Source organism: Purpureocillium takamizusanense, chromosome 9 (genome assembly GCF_022605165.1).
Source record: "Purpureocillium takamizusanense chromosome 9, complete sequence".
Taxonomy (NCBI): domain Eukaryota; kingdom Fungi; phylum Ascomycota; class Sordariomycetes; order Hypocreales; family Ophiocordycipitaceae; genus Purpureocillium; species Purpureocillium takamizusanense.
This window is the reverse complement of record NC_063076.1, coordinates 321,535-337,035: the sequence shown is the minus strand read 5'-3', so window position 1 is coordinate 337,035 and position 15,501 is coordinate 321,535. Positions and strand designations below refer to the sequence as shown.

General features: G+C 63.4%; 9 protein-coding genes across 12 annotated transcripts; 5 read left to right on the top strand and 4 right to left on the bottom strand.

Moving 5' to 3' along the window:
* Window positions 1-113: 113 nt before the first annotated feature.
* Window positions 114-1,456, bottom strand: JDV02_008910 (uncharacterized protein; the record flags this gene model as incomplete). Its single annotated transcript, XM_047990544.1, has 2 exons — window positions 114-361; window positions 421-1,456. The coding sequence occupies 2 exons, from the start codon at window positions 1,454-1,456 to the stop codon at window positions 114-116; spliced, it is 1,284 nt and encodes a 427-aa protein (XP_047846551.1).
* Window positions 1,457-2,129: 673 nt separating this feature from the next.
* On the top strand, window positions 2,130-2,924 carry JDV02_008909 (uncharacterized protein; the record flags this gene model as incomplete). The annotated part of the gene is made up of 2 exons (XM_047990543.1): window positions 2,130-2,337; window positions 2,389-2,924. The coding sequence occupies 2 exons, from the start codon at window positions 2,130-2,132 to the stop codon at window positions 2,922-2,924; spliced, it is 744 nt and encodes a 247-aa protein (XP_047846550.1).
* A 539-nt stretch (window positions 2,925-3,463) lies between these two features.
* ADK2 (Adenylate kinase 2) lies at window positions 3,464-4,883 on the top strand. Its single transcript, XM_047990542.1, has 2 exons — window positions 3,464-3,773; window positions 3,834-4,883. Exons 1-2 carry the CDS (start codon window positions 3,617-3,619, stop codon window positions 4,466-4,468), a joined length of 792 nt encoding a protein of 263 aa, XP_047846549.1. The 5' UTR covers window positions 3,464-3,616; the 3' UTR covers window positions 4,469-4,883.
* Window positions 4,884-5,143: 260 nt separating this feature from the next.
* JDV02_008907 (uncharacterized protein) lies at window positions 5,144-6,857 on the bottom strand. Its single transcript, XM_047990541.1, has 3 exons — window positions 6,716-6,857; window positions 6,309-6,662; window positions 5,144-6,244 (listed from the first exon to the last, which is right to left on the bottom strand). Exons 1-3 carry the CDS (start codon window positions 6,728-6,730, stop codon window positions 5,600-5,602), a joined length of 1,014 nt encoding a protein of 337 aa, XP_047846548.1. The 5' UTR covers window positions 6,731-6,857; the 3' UTR covers window positions 5,144-5,599.
* A 176-nt stretch (window positions 6,858-7,033) lies between these two features.
* MNN4_1 (mannosyltransferase) lies at window positions 7,034-8,445 on the top strand. Of its 2 annotated transcripts, XM_047990539.1 has the most exons (5): window positions 7,034-7,432; window positions 7,513-7,522; window positions 7,569-8,043; window positions 8,091-8,218; window positions 8,269-8,445. In XM_047990539.1, exons 1-5 carry the CDS (start codon window positions 7,306-7,308, stop codon window positions 8,327-8,329), a joined length of 801 nt encoding a protein of 266 aa, XP_047846546.1. In that variant the 5' UTR covers window positions 7,034-7,305; the 3' UTR covers window positions 8,330-8,445. The 2 variants fall into 2 exon arrangements, with proteins under 2 accessions (XP_047846546.1, XP_047846547.1); XM_047990540.1 differs by having other exon boundaries at window positions 7,569-8,218.
* A 215-nt stretch (window positions 8,446-8,660) lies between these two features.
* On the top strand, window positions 8,661-10,681 carry JDV02_008905 (uncharacterized protein). Of its 2 annotated transcripts, XM_047990537.1 has the most exons (5): window positions 8,661-8,764; window positions 8,816-8,864; window positions 8,913-10,062; window positions 10,109-10,279; window positions 10,327-10,681. In XM_047990537.1, exons 1-5 carry the CDS (start codon window positions 8,755-8,757, stop codon window positions 10,564-10,566), a joined length of 1,620 nt encoding a protein of 539 aa, XP_047846544.1. In that variant the 5' UTR covers window positions 8,661-8,754; the 3' UTR covers window positions 10,567-10,681. The 2 variants fall into 2 exon arrangements, with proteins under 2 accessions (XP_047846544.1, XP_047846545.1); XM_047990538.1 differs by having other exon boundaries at window positions 8,816-10,062.
* Window positions 10,378-11,297, bottom strand: JDV02_008904 (uncharacterized protein). The gene is made up of 3 exons (XM_047990536.1): window positions 11,270-11,297; window positions 11,018-11,220; window positions 10,378-10,965 (listed from the first exon to the last, which is right to left on the bottom strand). The coding sequence occupies exons 1-3, from the start codon at window positions 11,283-11,285 to the stop codon at window positions 10,615-10,617; spliced, it is 570 nt and encodes a 189-aa protein (XP_047846543.1). The 5' UTR covers window positions 11,286-11,297; the 3' UTR covers window positions 10,378-10,614.
* Window positions 11,298-11,425: 128 nt separating this feature from the next.
* On the top strand, window positions 11,426-12,725 carry TFB3 (TFIIH/NER complex subunit). The gene has a single exon (XM_047990535.1). It carries the CDS (start codon window positions 11,475-11,477, stop codon window positions 12,534-12,536), a length of 1,062 nt encoding a protein of 353 aa, XP_047846542.1. The 5' UTR covers window positions 11,426-11,474; the 3' UTR covers window positions 12,537-12,725.
* On the bottom strand, window positions 12,676-14,971 carry JDV02_008902 (uncharacterized protein). 2 transcript variants are annotated; one of them, XM_047990533.1, is made up of 5 exons: window positions 14,855-14,971; window positions 14,532-14,769; window positions 14,288-14,478; window positions 14,121-14,232; window positions 12,676-14,071 (listed from the first exon to the last, which is right to left on the bottom strand). In XM_047990533.1, exons 1-5 carry the CDS (start codon window positions 14,900-14,902, stop codon window positions 12,792-12,794), a joined length of 1,869 nt encoding a protein of 622 aa, XP_047846540.1. In that variant the 5' UTR covers window positions 14,903-14,971; the 3' UTR covers window positions 12,676-12,791. The 2 variants fall into 2 exon arrangements, with proteins under 2 accessions (XP_047846540.1, XP_047846541.1); XM_047990534.1 differs by having other exon boundaries at window positions 12,676-14,232; window positions 14,532-14,962.
* Between the last annotated feature and the right edge of the window lie 530 nt (window positions 14,972-15,501).

Genomic DNA, 15,501 nt, shown 5'->3' with positions numbered 1-15,501 from the left:
GTCTCCACATCATTTTTCTTCAACAATCTGCCGGCGCCGATGGCCCGGCTTCGGACATGGTCGACTCCACTCCATCGTGGGTCGCTCAAAGCCGCATTGTGCCGTACGCAAGGCTAACAAGCGCTGGGGCCATTGACGCCCATTGACTCGGCTTCGGCATCGCCATGCCGTGTCGTCTCCTCGCGCTTGCTCGCCTTGACCCCGTAAAGACTTAGGCGCGATGCGAAGAACTTGATCCTGCCGCAAAAGAGAGCGCAGTACGAGTCCGCCCCCGGCTTCGACAGGTCGTGCTGGCTAAAGTCGGCCAGCTCCAGCCGCAACTCGTCAAAGAGGTCCAGGAGGAGTCGATAACGGGCATTGTCTAGGATGGGCACGGCTTAGCATCGTGGCACGGCTGGCGCTTTTCGCGGCGTTGCTTACCATCGCCCTCGGCATCCGCAGCATCAGCGCGCCCGGTGCCGTTGTGCTCATATTGCTCCAGGACCGTCGCCTGGAGCGAGGTCAGGGCCTCCCTGCACTGATTCTTGTGCGATTTGGCCGACCTGGCCAGGTTCCGCAGAAACCGACCGCGGAGTCTCTTGATGTGCTTATCGAGTAGGTCTTCCATGGCCTGCAGGACGTAGTCGAACTTGTCCATGTCCTCCTGCGAAATCTGTGAGCCGACGCTCCGCATAGACGTGGGGGAGCCGTGCGAGCCCGCCCGCGATGCGGTGCCACGCGGCTTGGACGGGGCGGACGATCGGCGGAAACGGTTCCAGCGGCTTCCTGTCGACTCGCCCTTCACCGGGGAGGAAGAGACGACCCGCGGCTGGCGGAACGAGGACGGAGGCGAGGCGCCACCGGATCTTCTTCGATCCGATTTGCGCTTGTTGAACAACTCGCTCGACGACTGCTGGTTGTAGCCCCCCTCGTCCGAGCGCGCGCGCGAATGGCCGCGGGCACCCGGCTGACCTCCTTCGGCCGGGCTGGCAGCAGGCCGGGGCGGCGAGCGCTCCGCCGCGCCAGCCGAAGCCTGGCTGACAAGTGACGGCTCGTCCGTGGCTTTCGCCCTCGACCTGGAGACGCGTTGCCGTGCGTAATGCTCAGCCAGCCTGTCCATCTCGGAGCGACGCGACTCGGAGCGCGACCCTTTGCCAACGTCGTCCCACACCTTCCGAGTTCTAGAACCAGTTTGCCCTGTCGCTCCGGCATGTCCTGCGCGCTGTCCTCTCACCTCGGCTAGGCGGACAAGGTTGTCGTACTTTTCTCGCTCGCGATCATCGGAGAGCAGCTCGTACGCCATCTGGACTCTGTGGAACTCATCCTGCTTCTGAGCCTTGATCTGGGGGTCGTGAAACTTGTCTGGATGGCACCTGACGGCCAGCTTCCGGTATGCCAACCTAATCTCCTGTACGTTGGCATCCTTGGACACGCCCAGGGCTTGGTAGGGATCAGGAGGGAGGTCGATCGTGGCCATGATGTGTGTAAAGTGCGTGTAACGACGAACCGCCCCTTTGCTCGAATGACGCAATCCTCGGGTGCGGTTCGTGAAGAGCCGTAAAGGGTCCCTGTGCCCAAGGAATCGCGTCGGAAGGATGAGAAAGGCCTACTACTCGCTTCACGAGGCTCCAGCCGATTCTGGTATGTGAGGAGGTCGACCCAGCTGGACGCAGCAATGCTTTCAGCTGGGCGCCTGTGCGACCAACGGTGGCGCAGGACATCGTCCTCTGGCCCAGCCCTGGAGGCTAGCCCCCAAGACCATGAGCAGACCTCTAGTCCATCACGGCGACTCTGCGATTGCTATACAGACAAACTGGCGTTCCTTGCAGAGTTTGGTCTCGCGGTGTTCGAGAGACGTCTGTGAGGTCGGGCGGAATTTCTTGTCTACTTCGCCGCTTCTTCACACTGAACATGTCGCGCGCGCGTGTTGAGGATGGCGCTGCACTGGTGAGCCAGGCTAGCCTGCGCCATAGGCAGGATTGGTGCGCCCGACGACACCCCTCTTGCTGCCGCGCTCAGCTGAAGCGGAACGGCCCGTCCATTGGAAATCTGGTGGGTTGTGCAAGCAGTTGCCGCCTCGGCTGCCTCACTGTCGTCGCCATCACCCGCATCGCGATTCTGGCGCCGTCAACCGCTTCAGCACGCACGTCATGGATGAGAAAAAGAGGCTCGTCGAGTACGTGACCAGGTCCCTCAACGAAGAGGAGGACTTTCACTTTCTCCGGTTCGAGTTCCTCCAGCGGCTCAACATCGTCAACCTGCAAGTCCAGCTGGCGCGCATCAAGAGCCGCATCCAGCGAGACAGAGAGGCGTCCGCGGATGTTGTCGAGGACCTAGCCGCCAAGCTGCAGCAATACGGTAACGGCGCCTCATATACGTCGATGGAACTTTGCTGACGTCTTTGCTCAGCGACCGCCATCCGAGACTACCAGTTCCTGAGGAACAAGGCCAGCGTGGAGAGAGCAGAAGTGCCGCATCGCAAGCTCCTGCTGCAAAAGTACCTCCAATCAGAGTCGGACTTTGGCGACCCCTTCGAGTCGCACTATTCGTACTTTCATGACGCAGACGGCCGAGTCGATCCGCTCCGGACCGCCATGATGAGATACCTGCCCGCCCACCTGGCCTTTTCCCGCCAAGAGCGGCACGAGCGCGGCAAGGAGTTCACCGAGGGCAAGTCGCCCCGGGCGGTGTCGGGTCCCGTCGACCGCCTCGTCCGCTTCATCGTGGCCGTCACCGGAGGCGTCTTCCTGGTCGTGCCCATGATCATCATGACGCTGCATCCGTCGCAGACCAAGAGCCTGGTGACGGTGTCGGTCGCGGTGCTCATCTTTTCGCTCATGCTGTCGTTTGTCGTACGCGTCTCCAACGTCGAGACGCTCGTCTCTACGGCCACGTACGCGGCTGTGCTGGTTGTCTTTGTCGGCACGAGTACTGCCAGCTCATGACCTGGGCCACTTGCCGCGTTTGACTGTTCGACCTGAGCTTGGAATGATACGCCACGACGAATCCCGGCGAAACGGCACGGGTACGTTGGCCACGACTGCAGGTGGCATCGTCACGCCAAGGAGAGCGCCTGGGCGATCATTGGCTCACACGAAGCACGGACACCCAGACTTGCCTCGCCATGGTAGTTGGTAGTATCTGCGTTACGGATTGTTTGCAGCGCTGTAGGTCACGTGGGGGGTATGGACGATGTTTGGCGTGGCATGTGTTTGCGACAGGAATCCCGTCTGACAATCCCTTGTTGAGAGCCACAGTGTACTGCGCACCGTCTTGTACGCACGAGCAAGACTCTCAGCACAGTGCGTGGTCATCACCGGCCTGCCCCTGTTGAGGACCCTGCCGACCCCAGATCTCACCCCTGTTTGCTGGCGTCATCAGCCGGAGGGTCCAATCACAGCACTGCCGCTCAGCGCACGGCGTCCTCGGCTCGCGCTTGCCCCTCCCCACATGGGCCGGGCGTCCGCTGTCGTTATCTCCAGCTCAACGTTCAACACTTTGGACCCGCCATCGCTTCCTCGACGCATTGTCTGCCCGCGCATTGCATTCTTCCCGCTCACCTCCAAGCGCTCCCATACATCGACATACCGACCTCGTCATCAGCAGCCGCCGGAGCGAGATTGGCGCGCCGCATAGCATGCAGCTTCGCAAGGCCGCAAGAGTCATCCTCGTCGGTGCGCCCGGCGTCGGCAAGGGCACCCAGAGCGAGCGCCTGCTCAAGCGCTTCCCCCAGCTCCAGTCCATCAGCACCGGCGACCTCTTGCGGCACAATGTCAAGACGCGCACGCCGCTCGGTACGCCCGCGCCCGCCAACGAGTCCCCCCGTGCGCGCACCCGTTGCTAATCCGTCGCAGGCATCATGGCCGAAAACACCATCAAGACGGGCGGTCTCGTCGCCGACGACCTCATGCTGCGCCTCATCTCCGGCGAACTGCGCACCCGCGGCTGGCTGGGCGATGGCCCCGTCATGACGCTCGCCTCCGAGGCCACGACGGCGCCCGAGTCGCGCGAGCTCGACGACTTTGGCGCGTGGCCCGTCGCGTCCCACGGCGGCGGCAGCGCGCAGCCCTCCGAAGACCCCTCGGCCTCCTTCATCCTCGACGGCTATCCCCGCACCGCCGCGCAAGCCACGACGCTCGACACCATCATCCCCATCAACCTCGCCGTCTCCATCAAGACGCCCTTCTCCGTCATCCTCGAGCGCATCGCCGGCCGCTGGGTCCACGAGCCCTCGGGCCGCGTCTACAACACCACGTTCAACGCCCCGCGGGTGCCGGGGCGCGACGACGTCACCGGCGAGGCCCTCGTCCAGCGGCCCGACGACACCGAGGAGGTCTATCGCGCGCGCTTCCGCCGCTTCCAGGAGACGAGCGAGCCCCTGCTCGAGCACTACGCCAACAAGGGCGTGCTGCTCGAGGTCGAGGGGCTCAGCAGCGACGAGATTTCGCCCAAGCTATACCGCGAGTTTGAGAAGCGTTTCGTCGGGTGACTGGTGCTTTCTTGCTTCATTTTTGTGTATGATCGGGTTCCTACGGCGTCTTGTTCTTGGATTCGGAGTTGTGGCACGCGGCCCCAGGCCACTGGCGATGCCCGGCGTTATTGTCAATGTCTATATTCTTCATACCCTCTCAATACGAACTGCGCGACCGACGTTGCCTCGGCTGTCTCGTCTCAATCCTCGAGTGCTGCCCGTCTAGTGCCGGTGGGCATCACATGGTTGACTGCGGATGCCCCACCCGCACATGCGGGCTGCGGGGGTTGATGGCGCCAAATTGCCGAGCACGAAACGACGGCAGCCAACGATCCGAATTCGTGACAGTAGCGAGCTGGGGTTTCCGTCCATGCATCCTTTCTGGCCAAGCTCTGCGACGCGATGGCCGTGGTGCGTTCTCCGGCGAGCCGAGTCTACGCGGTCCATGCCGGCGCATGCGCAGAGCTACAAGATCGGCCCCATCAGCATTGTCGGCACACGGATCGCGCAAATGAAAACCGACGACGCAGTCTTTATCCCTAGTTCACTGTAAAGTGCGATTGCGAGACCGCCAACCTACAGTCCTCGCGCCTCCTGCTCGTCACGTGAATGACGCATCTTCTCCATCGTGCCCCAGTCGTCCAACAGTCCCGGAGCTGCGAACCGCAAATGCATTGGGCTTGTCTCAAACTTAGGCGTGGCACGAATGTCATTCGCGCTCGCATGATGGCAGTCGGGAGCCGACGGAGATGATGTCAACGTCATCAAGACGTGTCGTGGCCCTTGTGCGTAAGTGAATGACATTTGGCATTGCCCCTGGCCTTGTGCCCCAGAAGCGATGGGTCATACGTGAGGCATGACGGCGTTTCACTCTGACCCCGCCTCACAGCGTGCTAGGCAACGGCACCGATAAACACAATCGCCATGTAATTCCCTACGATCTTCCATTTAACTCCCGGCTAACGTACGACTGAATCCAAGATGGACGAATCAAAATGTGTAGTGCTGGCGCATGTTCAGCGTCTAGCTTTGGTGAAAATGCGACCCTTAGCTGGCTGTGATATGCAGATCATCAGCCCGCATCCCTGGCGCTCCCTGTCAGCTCTTGGTGAAAGCCGCGGCGCGCCAATCGTCGTGCAGCGCATGCACCTAGTCGTTCCACTCGTCACCACTCCGTATGCCTGGGACGCTAGGCTTCTTGGGCGCGGACGACGAGGCACCGGCCTCGTCCTCATCGTCGTCGAGCGCCCGGGCAAGCTCGTCGGGGTCCCGCATCTTGGCATCCGGGTCCACCGTGTCCAGGTCGGCGTCCTCGCGGTGGTGCCTGTCCGCCTCCAGCACGCCTTCGTCGGCGCTCACCGAGATGCCTCGGGAGCCCCATTTCGGGCGACCGCCCCTGTCCTCGTCGCCGAGCGCCGGCGTGCTCTCCTCGTCCTCGGCCTGCTCAATGCGCTTGCCGAAAATGCGCCTCAGTAGCCAGCCCCTGCGCATGTCATCCGCATCGACGACGCCGCCGCCCCGGAGCTTGACCCGCTGGCGTGTGTAGTACACCCAGGCGAAGTCGACGTACAGGGCCGTCTGGATGATGCCAAAGATGACCGACACGGCGTTGGGCTTGTGTCCGCTGACATCAAACTCACGCCAGATCCAGTTGAGGCAGTACAGCGCACGGTAAGACCCGAGGGCGACCAGGTAAAACGAGTCGATGACGGTGGGGACGGTCGTCTGTCGCAGGAGCAGTAGTTGAGGCAGAACGCATGCGGACTCGAGGATCTGAGAGAAGACCCATAGCCACTGTTTTGGTTAGCACGACGTGCTGGAGCCATGGCGGGGAGGAGGGGGGGGGGGGGGGGCTTACGGATGTGAAGCTCCAGATATGCTCAAAGATGAGCATCATGAATGGCGACAGCAGCAGCGACACGCCCAGGACGCCGCCTCCCATCTTCCACGACAGCTCCCGCTCGCGCGATCGCGGGTACAGCCATTGCATGACACCGAGTATGTAGAAGGAGGTGAAGATGTAGAAGATCTTGAAGAGCAGGTTCCATACCGAGTGCTCCCTAAAGATGTCGAGGTATCGCGTGCAAAAGACGAGCGCATAGAGGCACTGCGTGATGAAGGAGACACCCTCGGCGGAGCGGTTCCGGTGTATGGCGAAGATGAGGATGCATTTCGACAGGGCATGGGACAGGTCGCCCAGGATGCGGAAGATCTGGATGCCGGTTAGCGTGCGTGCCGCCTCGACGTGGGCCGGCCGTCACATACATTCCACGCTCCCATGGTGGCCGCGGGCGCAGGGCGTTTCTCGAGAACGAGGGTGAAGGCGCTACGACATGCGTCTTGATGCTCGGGAACGGCGTGCTCGAGGCCGTGCGCAAAGAGGTGATGATGTTGGATGCAAATGGATGGTTGGGGGTTGAGGACACGAGGCGAGCTAAGGTGGAGTTGACATTGGACCTGCGTCACGCTCGACGTCGCTGTCTAGTGGGGCGGCTGGCGCACCCGCACCCATGGGGCGCCACTGTGGGGACGCCCTGGTTGGCTGGGCTCTGCCGTCCGCACTCTACACTGCCTACAGTATAGTTACGTACTCCCACAATGTGGTCCAGACACTACGCGCGTCCATCTTATCGCGCGCCACTCTTTGCCTTGCCCCCCTTGGGCCCCAGGCCGATCAACATTCTTTGATCGTTGCGGCACTCGGGCAACGCGACATCTAGCACGGCAATCTGGACGGCATCGCTGCGACGTAGGGCCGTACCCGGATCGAATCGATGGGACTAGCCCGCTCGGTCTGCGCGAGAAGCTCGAAACACCAGGGACTGCCCCGTCGTGTGTGAGCTGCCACGGACACGATGAGAGCCTTGGTCTGCGCCAGGTTGCTGCTGGCGGCCGGGTCAGCCCTGCCATGCGTCGAGGCAATCGCGCGCAGGGACATGGTTCCCGACGACGAGTCGCGATACGTGCGACCCAAATATTTCAGTAAGCATTGAGCTCGCATGAACGCGCAAGTTTGCGGGCCGCATAACGCATGGTCAACCCACGCTGACTGACGTATCCAGAGGAAGCTCCGTACGCCTCACCGCCTGGCACCCCGTCCCTGTCGCTGACCGTGTAGGGAGCACGCACATTACGACCAGCGCTTCTTCAAGGAGATCCTCGGCGAGGAGTCCCACCGCAACACCATCCGCGTCTTGATCCAGACGTATCTCGCGACTCTCGAGCAGCTGGGCGTCCAGACGTGGCTCATGCACGGCAGCCTGCTCGGGTGGTGGTGGGGGAAACGGGTCATGCCCTGGGATCTCGACGCCGACGTGCAAGTGACCGAGGCCGACATGTACTACCTGGCCGCCTACCACAACATGACCACCTACTACTACAAGTACGGTGGCATGGCCAAGGGGCGGTACTTTCTGCTCGACGTTAACCCGCACTTTACGTATCGCGGCAAGGACGACTACCTCAACTTCATCGATGCGCGCTGGGTCGACATGGGGTCGGGCCTGTACATCGACATCACCGCCGCACGCTACGACCCGGGGCATGAGGCGGGCGAGGGCGTCTTGTACGACAAGAACGAGCACGAGTTTCGAGTAAGTTTCCGTCTGGGGGCGCGTGGGCCTGGCCACTGACCGCGCAGGACACGTTTCTGTATCCCCTGAGGGAGACGACGTTTGAGGGCGTGCATGCCAAGATCCCGTACCGATACCGGGACATGCTCGAATCCGAGTACGGCACGGCAGCCCTCATGAACACCGAGTATCACAGGTACCTGACCCCGCCTTTGACACGGCCCGGCCGCCGGCTAACGCTTGCAGCCACGTTTTTGACAAGGAGCAGCAGCAGTGGGTGCTCCGGGGAAAGCAGGATGAGGGGTGACGGATGTACGGCAAGATCTGTACAAAGAATGATACCATAGACTGGCGGCGTTGGGGGCGCAAGGCAGGCTAAACATGTTGAAATTGACAATGACTTTACGAAGCGCAAGCGTGGCCCGCGATGTCAAGAGTAAACTTCATCACCGACGTTTGTGCGTCTGAGAAGGTGAATGTCGCATGGGCTGATTGCTCGATGCTAGTGTAGCAGCGCATCACTGCCTGAGCCAATGGGGCTTGGGCGGGTGCGGCGGCCGGGCACTGACCACAGCCTGGGCAGGCCATGGCAGCACCTAAGCCCGCCACCCCACCACTAAACGCGTTACCACGCGTCCCACCGTCAACTACAGTATACACAGCACGACCGGCGGTTCATTACCGCGTCGTGTGTTCCGAGTGCATGAGATAGGCAGCTGGTCCATCGTAACCATGGCCGCAGGTACGTGCTTTCTCGGATCGCGTTTCGGTAGAAAAACTGCTGACAGCACAGTGGGTGAGTCGCGCGCGGACCGCCTGAACCAGCGCCTTCGGGGCGCCCAGTGAGTCCACAGCCCAGCCCTCGCCTCGAGCAGCTGCTAACATCGCAGGCGCACAAACGTCGGCGATGAATCGTTTAGCCTTGACATCGCGGGCCTCGGTGCCTCTAGCTCTGCCCATGGCACGCCGACCTCGTCTGGGCGGAAACGCAAGCGCGGGGATGGACAGCCGTCGTCGAGCTCGGCCAAGTCTGCGCCGTCGGCGAGGGACCCGTACGACCTGCTCAGCACGTCTAAGGAATCTGACGGGCAGGCGAGACCGCCTTCGGTGCGCAGCGCGTCCACTCGCCGGTCCAGCAGCAGGCTACCGCAGGACGCCGACGAGCTCGAGGCACTGCCGGCACCGCCGAGCGTCATGTCGCCGGTGCGCACCCGCGTGCCGTCGGTCATGGAGGAGGTCGAGGAGAGTCCTGCGCATGCGCCCGGCAGCGGACGCCGCAGGAGCGTGCCCCTCAGCGCCGCGGCCAGCTCGTCGACGCGACTGCTCGGCGCGCTGAGCACAGACGATGCGGCACCCTCGTCGTCGCCTCTCTTGGACAAGTCGAGGAGGAGCAGTGTCCGCAGGTCCGGCATCGGATCCGTACCGACAATCCCCGAAGACGACGAACTACACGAGCCAGTGCGTGAGCGGCAGGCGGACGACGAGGCTATGCCGCCCGAGCCGGAGTCCGAAGACGACTCGCCGGCTGTGGAGATTGACGCCGTGGAGGCGGCCGACGCGTTGCGCAGACCGAGACTCACTAGCAGTCCCGAGCTCGGATCCGCAGACGTGGCGGAGGCGCCGACGTCCCGGCAGCGCGGCCGACCCATCAAGAGCCCTGCGAAGCAGAGGCAGCCGGCGCGCAAACCCAAGGCAAAGCCAGAAGCGCCGCGTCGCAAAAGGCCGGCCAAGGACGACGGCGGCGACGATGCCGAGGACGGCGACGCCATTGAGATTACGGTGCAGCGCTTCGTCAACCACAAGCGGCGCGACACTTCCGACCCGGACCCGCTGCAGACGGAGATCCCTTTTGCCAACCGCAGCGGCGAGACAGTCGTCGACGTGTTCGCCCAGGTGTGCGATGAGGTCATCGCCACGACGCTCGCGCAGCTCGAGCAGCTCCTCGAAGGGGCGGACAACGCCAAGAAGAAGGAGTACCGCATCAAGATGCGTGCCATTGAGGCCTACAGAGAGGAGCTCAAGTCGCGGCTGCTGCAACATGTAAGTCTCCGTCGCACCGGCGCACGCGCAGCGGCTGACCGGGCAGGCCACACACCTGGATCACTGGCACTCGCTACGAAAGCAGGTGCGTCAGGCGCAGAAGGAGAAGCTGTCCCTGCGTGACGAGATACTGCGCCTCAGAGGGGAGAGAGAACAGGTCGCACTGCGGATGGACGCGATCCGTGTCAAGCACGAATCTGAAAGCCAGGCATCGTCGGTAAGTGCCATGACAACATCCACTTGCGTACGCAGCTGACGGCGTAGCGACGGATCAACGCCTCGACACTCATGCACGACATCGACCTCGCGGTCGAGCAGGGGCAAGGGGCGCCGGAGCTGTCGCGCGCAGCGCAAAAGGCAGCCGACCTAGGCAATCTAGACGTCCTCCTCGCGCGGGTCGTCGACGAAGCCAGCTCGGCCAGCGCCGCGGGCGGCATGCTGCGCCAAGTGAGAGAGTTCAACGCCTTGCTGGAACGCGCCGCGCTGGCCCTCGAGTCAAGATGAGGATCGAGAGGGTGCTGGCACGTCCCAAAAAGTGTGTAATTATACTGCCTAGTTAATCTTGGCCTTGGAAAAGTCCATCTCGGGGTGCTGTGACTGGAACTTTTTCAAAATGTCCATCTTCTTCTGTTCGTCCGACGTGGGCAGGCCAGCCTCCTTCTGACGCTGATCAAACATCATCTTCTCCACCATGCCGCGCGTCTCGCCGTCCAGGTCGCTGAGCTTGGAGCTGTCGGGCTGGATCTTGGTGACGTCGATCTTGGGCGCCGACGTGACCACGTGCGGCCACCACTCCATCTTGTTGGCCTTGTCGAGGTGGATCTCGACCGTCTTGGTGTCGTCGCTGTTGGTCGAGAGCGTCCACGTGGAGTCGTCGACGAGGACGGCGTGGGGGAGGTCGCCCTGGTGTTGTTAGGCAGGGCGTGGAAAGGAGCCGGGAGAGAAGGCGGCATACCTTGATGATGGGGTCCTGGCCCCTGACGCCGGCCGAGAGGGTCTGCTTCTTGATCTCGACGACGAGGTCGCGCGACTTCATGTTGCCGGGGACGTGGAAGGTGACGTCGACGTCGGCAATGGTCTGCTGCCACTTGTACGGCAGGGCGGCCTGCTCCTCGGCTTCCCGGGCGCGGGCGGCCGCCTCCTCGGCCGGGCTGGGGTCTAATCAAGTTAGCACAAAGTCATTCGCGAGGCTTCGGCGCCCACGTACCCTTGATGTCAGCCATGTTGTCCTGTGGTCTCGTCAGGAAAGAGTCGATGGAATGCGAGGGCGGGTTCTAGTGGAGGGACAATGCTGACAAAGCAGAAGCTTTATCGATAAAGCCATCATCTGGGGAGCACCTCACTTCACCGCATCCACGCCTAACCAGCGAGCACCTCCTCCGCTGCCCGCTCCTCGTCCTCCGCCAGCAGCCATGTCGCGGCTCTCGGTCCGCCACGGCTCGGGCGCCGCGCCCGTCGACGACGAGACGTGCCCCGTGTGCAAGACGACGCGCTACTTCAACCCCGACATGGAGTTCCGCGTCAACACCGAGTGCTACCACCTCATGTGCAAGACGTGCATGGAGCGCATCTTCAAGGACGGCCCCAACCAGTGCCCGTACGCCGAGTGCAACAAGACGCTGCGGCTGCGCGGGTTCAAGAAGGCCTTCTTCGGCGACCTCAAGGTCGAGCGCGAGGTGGACATTCGACGGCGCGTCGCCAACGTGTTCAACAAGGTCGAGGACGACTTCGAGACGCTCGACGCCTACAACGACTACCTCTACATGGTGGAGTGCCTGACCGACGACCTCGTCAACGGCACCACCGACGCCCGCACCCGCGCCGACGCCCAGCTCGCCGAGTGGGAGGCCCAGCACCGCGCCGACATTGAGCGCAACAGGCGCCTCGCGCGCGAGTCGGACGAGGCCCGCCAGAAGCGCCTCGCCGCCGAGCAGGACGCCGCGCGCCAGCGCCGCCTGCAGGAGCTGCGGGACGACGCCGACGAGCGGGCCAGCGCGGCGCGCTTCCGCGAGGAGATGCTCGACTCGCTCGCCAACGCAGACGTCGGGCACGCGGGCGAGGTCGTCGACCGCGTGCTGCTCAAGAAGCGCGGCCAGCAGCGCTCCCAGGCCGCCCTTCAGGCCGCCGCTGCCGCCGCCGGCGGTGCGGGTGCCGGTCTGTCGATCCGCGGCCTGCGCGACAAGACGCGCCCTGCTGCCGACGATGGCAAGCCGTATGACCCCTTTGGCGGGCTCGACCTGGCACCCTCGCGCGTCGACCTCTCGGAGGACCGCCTGGGTGGCTACCGCAGCGAGTGGGTCGACGTGATCCGCTCCAAGGACGAGTATCGCGTGGGCGGGTACAGCGCCGACGAGTACATTTCGCGGGCGCTGTTCGAGGCGTTTTCGGGACTGGGCGTGTTCGTCGCCGACGACAAGGTGGACCGCGAGATTTCGACGGCGGGCGCGCGCGAGGCGGCCATGGTCGACGTCTGAATGGCTGTCTGTCTGTCCGGGGCGCATCATGGGAGAGGGTCTATGGATAGAGCATTTAGTGATGATGCGGCGTTTTGGGGGTCTACAGGCGTTACGGCATTTGCACATGGGGCGACTCGAGTCACGGTCAATAAGATTTCCGCATAGCTACTGTCTAAGAAAAAAAGGCTGCTCATCGGCTCGCGTAACATACAATCTGTCCCAACGCCTCGCTGAATGCGATCCAAACACATACACTGGGGGGGCAGCGGCCCGCTACTGCTGCCATGGCGTCTGCTGCGCTGGCCGTGGAAACACGGGCGTCGTCGCCAAGTGGTCGAGGCCACCCCCGATGGGCGCCTGGTTGTGCTGCCACCCGAGGCCGGTCGCGTGGTTTACAAACGCGCCGTGGCGGAATGGGTTGGTGGTGCCCGTCGGCTGCGGCGCAAGCTGCTGCTGCTGCTGCTGCTGCTGCAAGCCCTGTTGCAGGCCCTGCTGCAGGCCCTGCTGATCCGGGGATGGCAGGGTCCGCGCAAAGGGGTTCGTCCCCGTCGGCGCCGGCTGCAGGGGCGCCGGCTGAGGCTGGAAGGGCGAGGAGCTGTTCTGGGGCGACGACCGCGCAAACGGGTTGGTGGACTGGCGGTTGAGCGTCGGCGTGCCGGCGGGTGAGCCGAAGGGACTGCCCGCCTGCTGGGCGAGCATCGACTGACGGAACGGGTTCGTCCCCGTCTGCATCGGCTGCAGGCCGGTCGGCTGACTCATCATCGGCATCTGCTGTTGCTGTTGCTGCAGCTGTTGCTGCGGCGGCTGCTGCTGCCGCTGAAAGCCCCCAAAGTCCGCCATCGTATTCTGCGGAATGGGCCCCAGGGCGCCGGGCTGGAATCCCTGGGGCTGCGGAGTGAAGCCGCCAAAGCCCGCGCCGGTAAAACTGGGCTGGAGCTGGAACTGCTGCGGAGGTTGCGCTTGCTGCTGGGGCTGCATCTGCTGCGGCGCAAACGTCTGCTGCCACGGATCGACAAAGCCCGTCTGCTGCGTGACCTGCTGCGGCGCCTGCGCGAAGCCGTTGCCGAACGGCATGGCTGGTTGTGCCGCCTGCGTCGGCTGCGGGTGGACCTGCATCGGCGTCTGGTTCTGCTCTATCGAATCGAAAAAGTCAATCAGGTCCGGGTCGGGCCCCTTGTTCGCCTGCGGCTTGGACGCCGGTTTGTCGGCGGCAGTCGGGAACGGGTTGTTGGACGCTGGCGAGGGCTCGGGGAAGTCTTGGGCCGTCGTGGGCTTGTTGGGCTTGCTCGTCTTGAACCCCTTCTTCTTGGCGTCCTGCTCGGCGAGGTACTGGCGCCGGTGGATCTCGAAGTCGGGGTCCTTGAGATAGTCCTCCAGCTGGCGGCCTAGATTGACCGGGGCGTGCTTGAGCTTGGGCACCTCGACGCGCGTGTGGTGCTCATGCAGGCGAGCGACGCTGAGGTACTGGACCACGGCATCCGTCTGTCTCGTAAAGGTGCGGTAGATTTCCATAGCCCTCTCCGCATCCGTCTGGGACATCTCGAAGAAGTGGCCTGCGGTCTGGTCAGCGATTGGGTCGCCGGGCACGAGCGACGGCCGTACCCAGTATGTTGATGAGTCCCTGGTTGAGCACCTGGAACAGAGACAGCAGGTCCATGACCAGGAGCCGGAACACGGCAATTGTAATTTCGTTTTCGGGCTCCGTCTCGAGCACCTGCGACTGTGAGCGGATTGCGGGCATCGGGTGCGTAGGGGCCTGGGGGTCGTACGTTGCACTTGACGAGGGCGGCGAGCTGCCGCTGGACGCTCTCCGTCTCCCGGAGGAGGCCCTTGTCGACCGTCACCTTTTCGAGCCGAGACTCGGAGGCGCGCACCCAGTCGGTGTGGGTGTCGCGGTACGAGCGGGCGCGCTCCGAGAGGTAGGCGGCGTAGTGGCGGATGTTGCGGCCCTGCGTTTGCGCTTCGACGGTCAGCCGGGAACCTCGTCTCCCGCGGGGCCAAGACCGCGCCTACCATCGGACAGGTGGTCCAGCGAGAGCATGTTGCGGTGCTTGGCCAGGAAGGCCAGCGTCACGTCCGGGGACCCCTCGCGGATCATGAGGTGGACGGTGATGAGGCTCTTGAGCACGACGGTCCACGTGGTATCGCGCAGCCTGTGCTGCAGGGCGCGAAAGACCTCGCTGACGCCGGCATCGCCCGAGTGCGTGGCTACGAGAATGTGCTCAATGTACTTTGTCTTGGGCGGCGCATTCTGCGGGCGGGCGGGCAGGGCAGGTCGGGTCGGGTCAGCGGCGGGTGCGGCTCCAGGGACAGGGACGGCGTCAATGGCGTCTCACCTTGATCTTGGTCGCGCCCTTGACGGACTTTTCAAAGGAGCTCGACATGGTGCCGGCGCCGCGAGGGTCGGATGCGCGGTGGTGTCGGGGGGGCAGAGGCGAGGAACGCGGATGGCGGGTTGACGTCGGGCGGAGGCACGGCTCGAGCTGGAGGCTATGGAGGCCCGAACTGGCTCCACCGCGACGTACCTACACACGTCACCACCTGGCCTGGCGGGCTGCTTGGCGGCGCAACAACAGCTGCAGCCAGCTGCCAGCTGCCAGCCTGTACGTGAACACGATGGAGACTAGGGTTGCCGCGGCGGGGTTATTACAGTCTAGGGGACAGTGGAGGAAGTGGACCGAGGCGCGTGCATCACAGACGGGCCCGTCCGTGGGGAGTTTTGTTTCACATCACAACTTCAACTGTCGATGCGTTGGCCATGTAGAAACAGCAAAGGCGGACAGACGGCCCGTGCTACTTGATTTTGACCTGGCCTCCGGCTCAATTCTCGCACTGGCGAGCAATGTTTGTCCGAACATGGAGGGAGCACGGGCGGCTCAATGCTGACATCGATCAAGATTGCTATGAATGCACGCATTGACAGGCGGCCGTGGACCTGCGGGACAGGAGTTGCCCACACGGCCCAGGGATGCCAAAACGACGG

Bases quoted from the DNA above. Each gene is read 5' to 3' on its own strand.
- ADK2 (XM_047990542.1), top strand. From the start codon at position 3,617: ATGCAGCTTCGCAAGGCCGCAAGAGTCATCCTCGTCGGTGCGCCCGGC. The intron at 3,774-3,833 runs GTACGCCCGCGC...AATCCGTCGCAG, and splicing joins CAAGACGCGCACGCCGCTCG to GCATCATGGCCGAAAACACC.
- JDV02_008907 (XM_047990541.1), bottom strand. The intron at 6,245-6,308 runs GTAAGCCCCCCC...TAACCAAAACAG, and splicing joins ATATCTGGAGCTTCACATCC to TGGCTATGGGTCTTCTCTCA.
- MNN4_1 (XM_047990539.1), top strand. From the start codon at position 7,306: ATGAGAGCCTTGGTCTGCGCCAGGTTGCTGCTGGCGGCCGGGTCAGCC. The intron at 8,044-8,090 runs GTAAGTTTCCGT...CTGACCGCGCAG, and splicing joins AGAACGAGCACGAGTTTCGA to GACACGTTTCTGTATCCCCT. The intron at 8,219-8,268 runs GTACCTGACCCC...TAACGCTTGCAG, and splicing joins ATGAACACCGAGTATCACAG to CCACGTTTTTGACAAGGAGC.
- JDV02_008905 (XM_047990537.1), top strand. The intron at 10,063-10,108 runs GTAAGTCTCCGT...CTGACCGGGCAG, and splicing joins AGTCGCGGCTGCTGCAACAT to GCCACACACCTGGATCACTG. The intron at 10,280-10,326 runs GTAAGTGCCATG...CTGACGGCGTAG, and splicing joins CTGAAAGCCAGGCATCGTCG to CGACGGATCAACGCCTCGAC.
- JDV02_008904 (XM_047990536.1), bottom strand. The intron at 10,966-11,017 runs GTATGCCGCCTT...TAACAACACCAG, and splicing joins GCCAGGACCCCATCATCAAG to GGCGACCTCCCCCACGCCGT.
- TFB3 (XM_047990535.1), top strand. From the start codon at position 11,475: ATGTCGCGGCTCTCGGTCCGCCACGGCTCGGGCGCCGCGCCCGTCGAC.
- JDV02_008902 (XM_047990533.1), bottom strand. From the start codon at position 14,902: ATGTCGAGCTCCTTTGAAAAGTCCGTCAAGGGCGCGACCAAGATCAAG. The intron at 14,479-14,531 runs GTAGGCGCGGTC...TGACCGTCGAAG, and splicing joins GCTGGACCACCTGTCCGATG to CGCAAACGCAGGGCCGCAAC. The intron at 14,072-14,120 runs GTACGGCCGTCG...ACCAGACCGCAG, and splicing joins GGGACTCATCAACATACTGG to GCCACTTCTTCGAGATGTCC.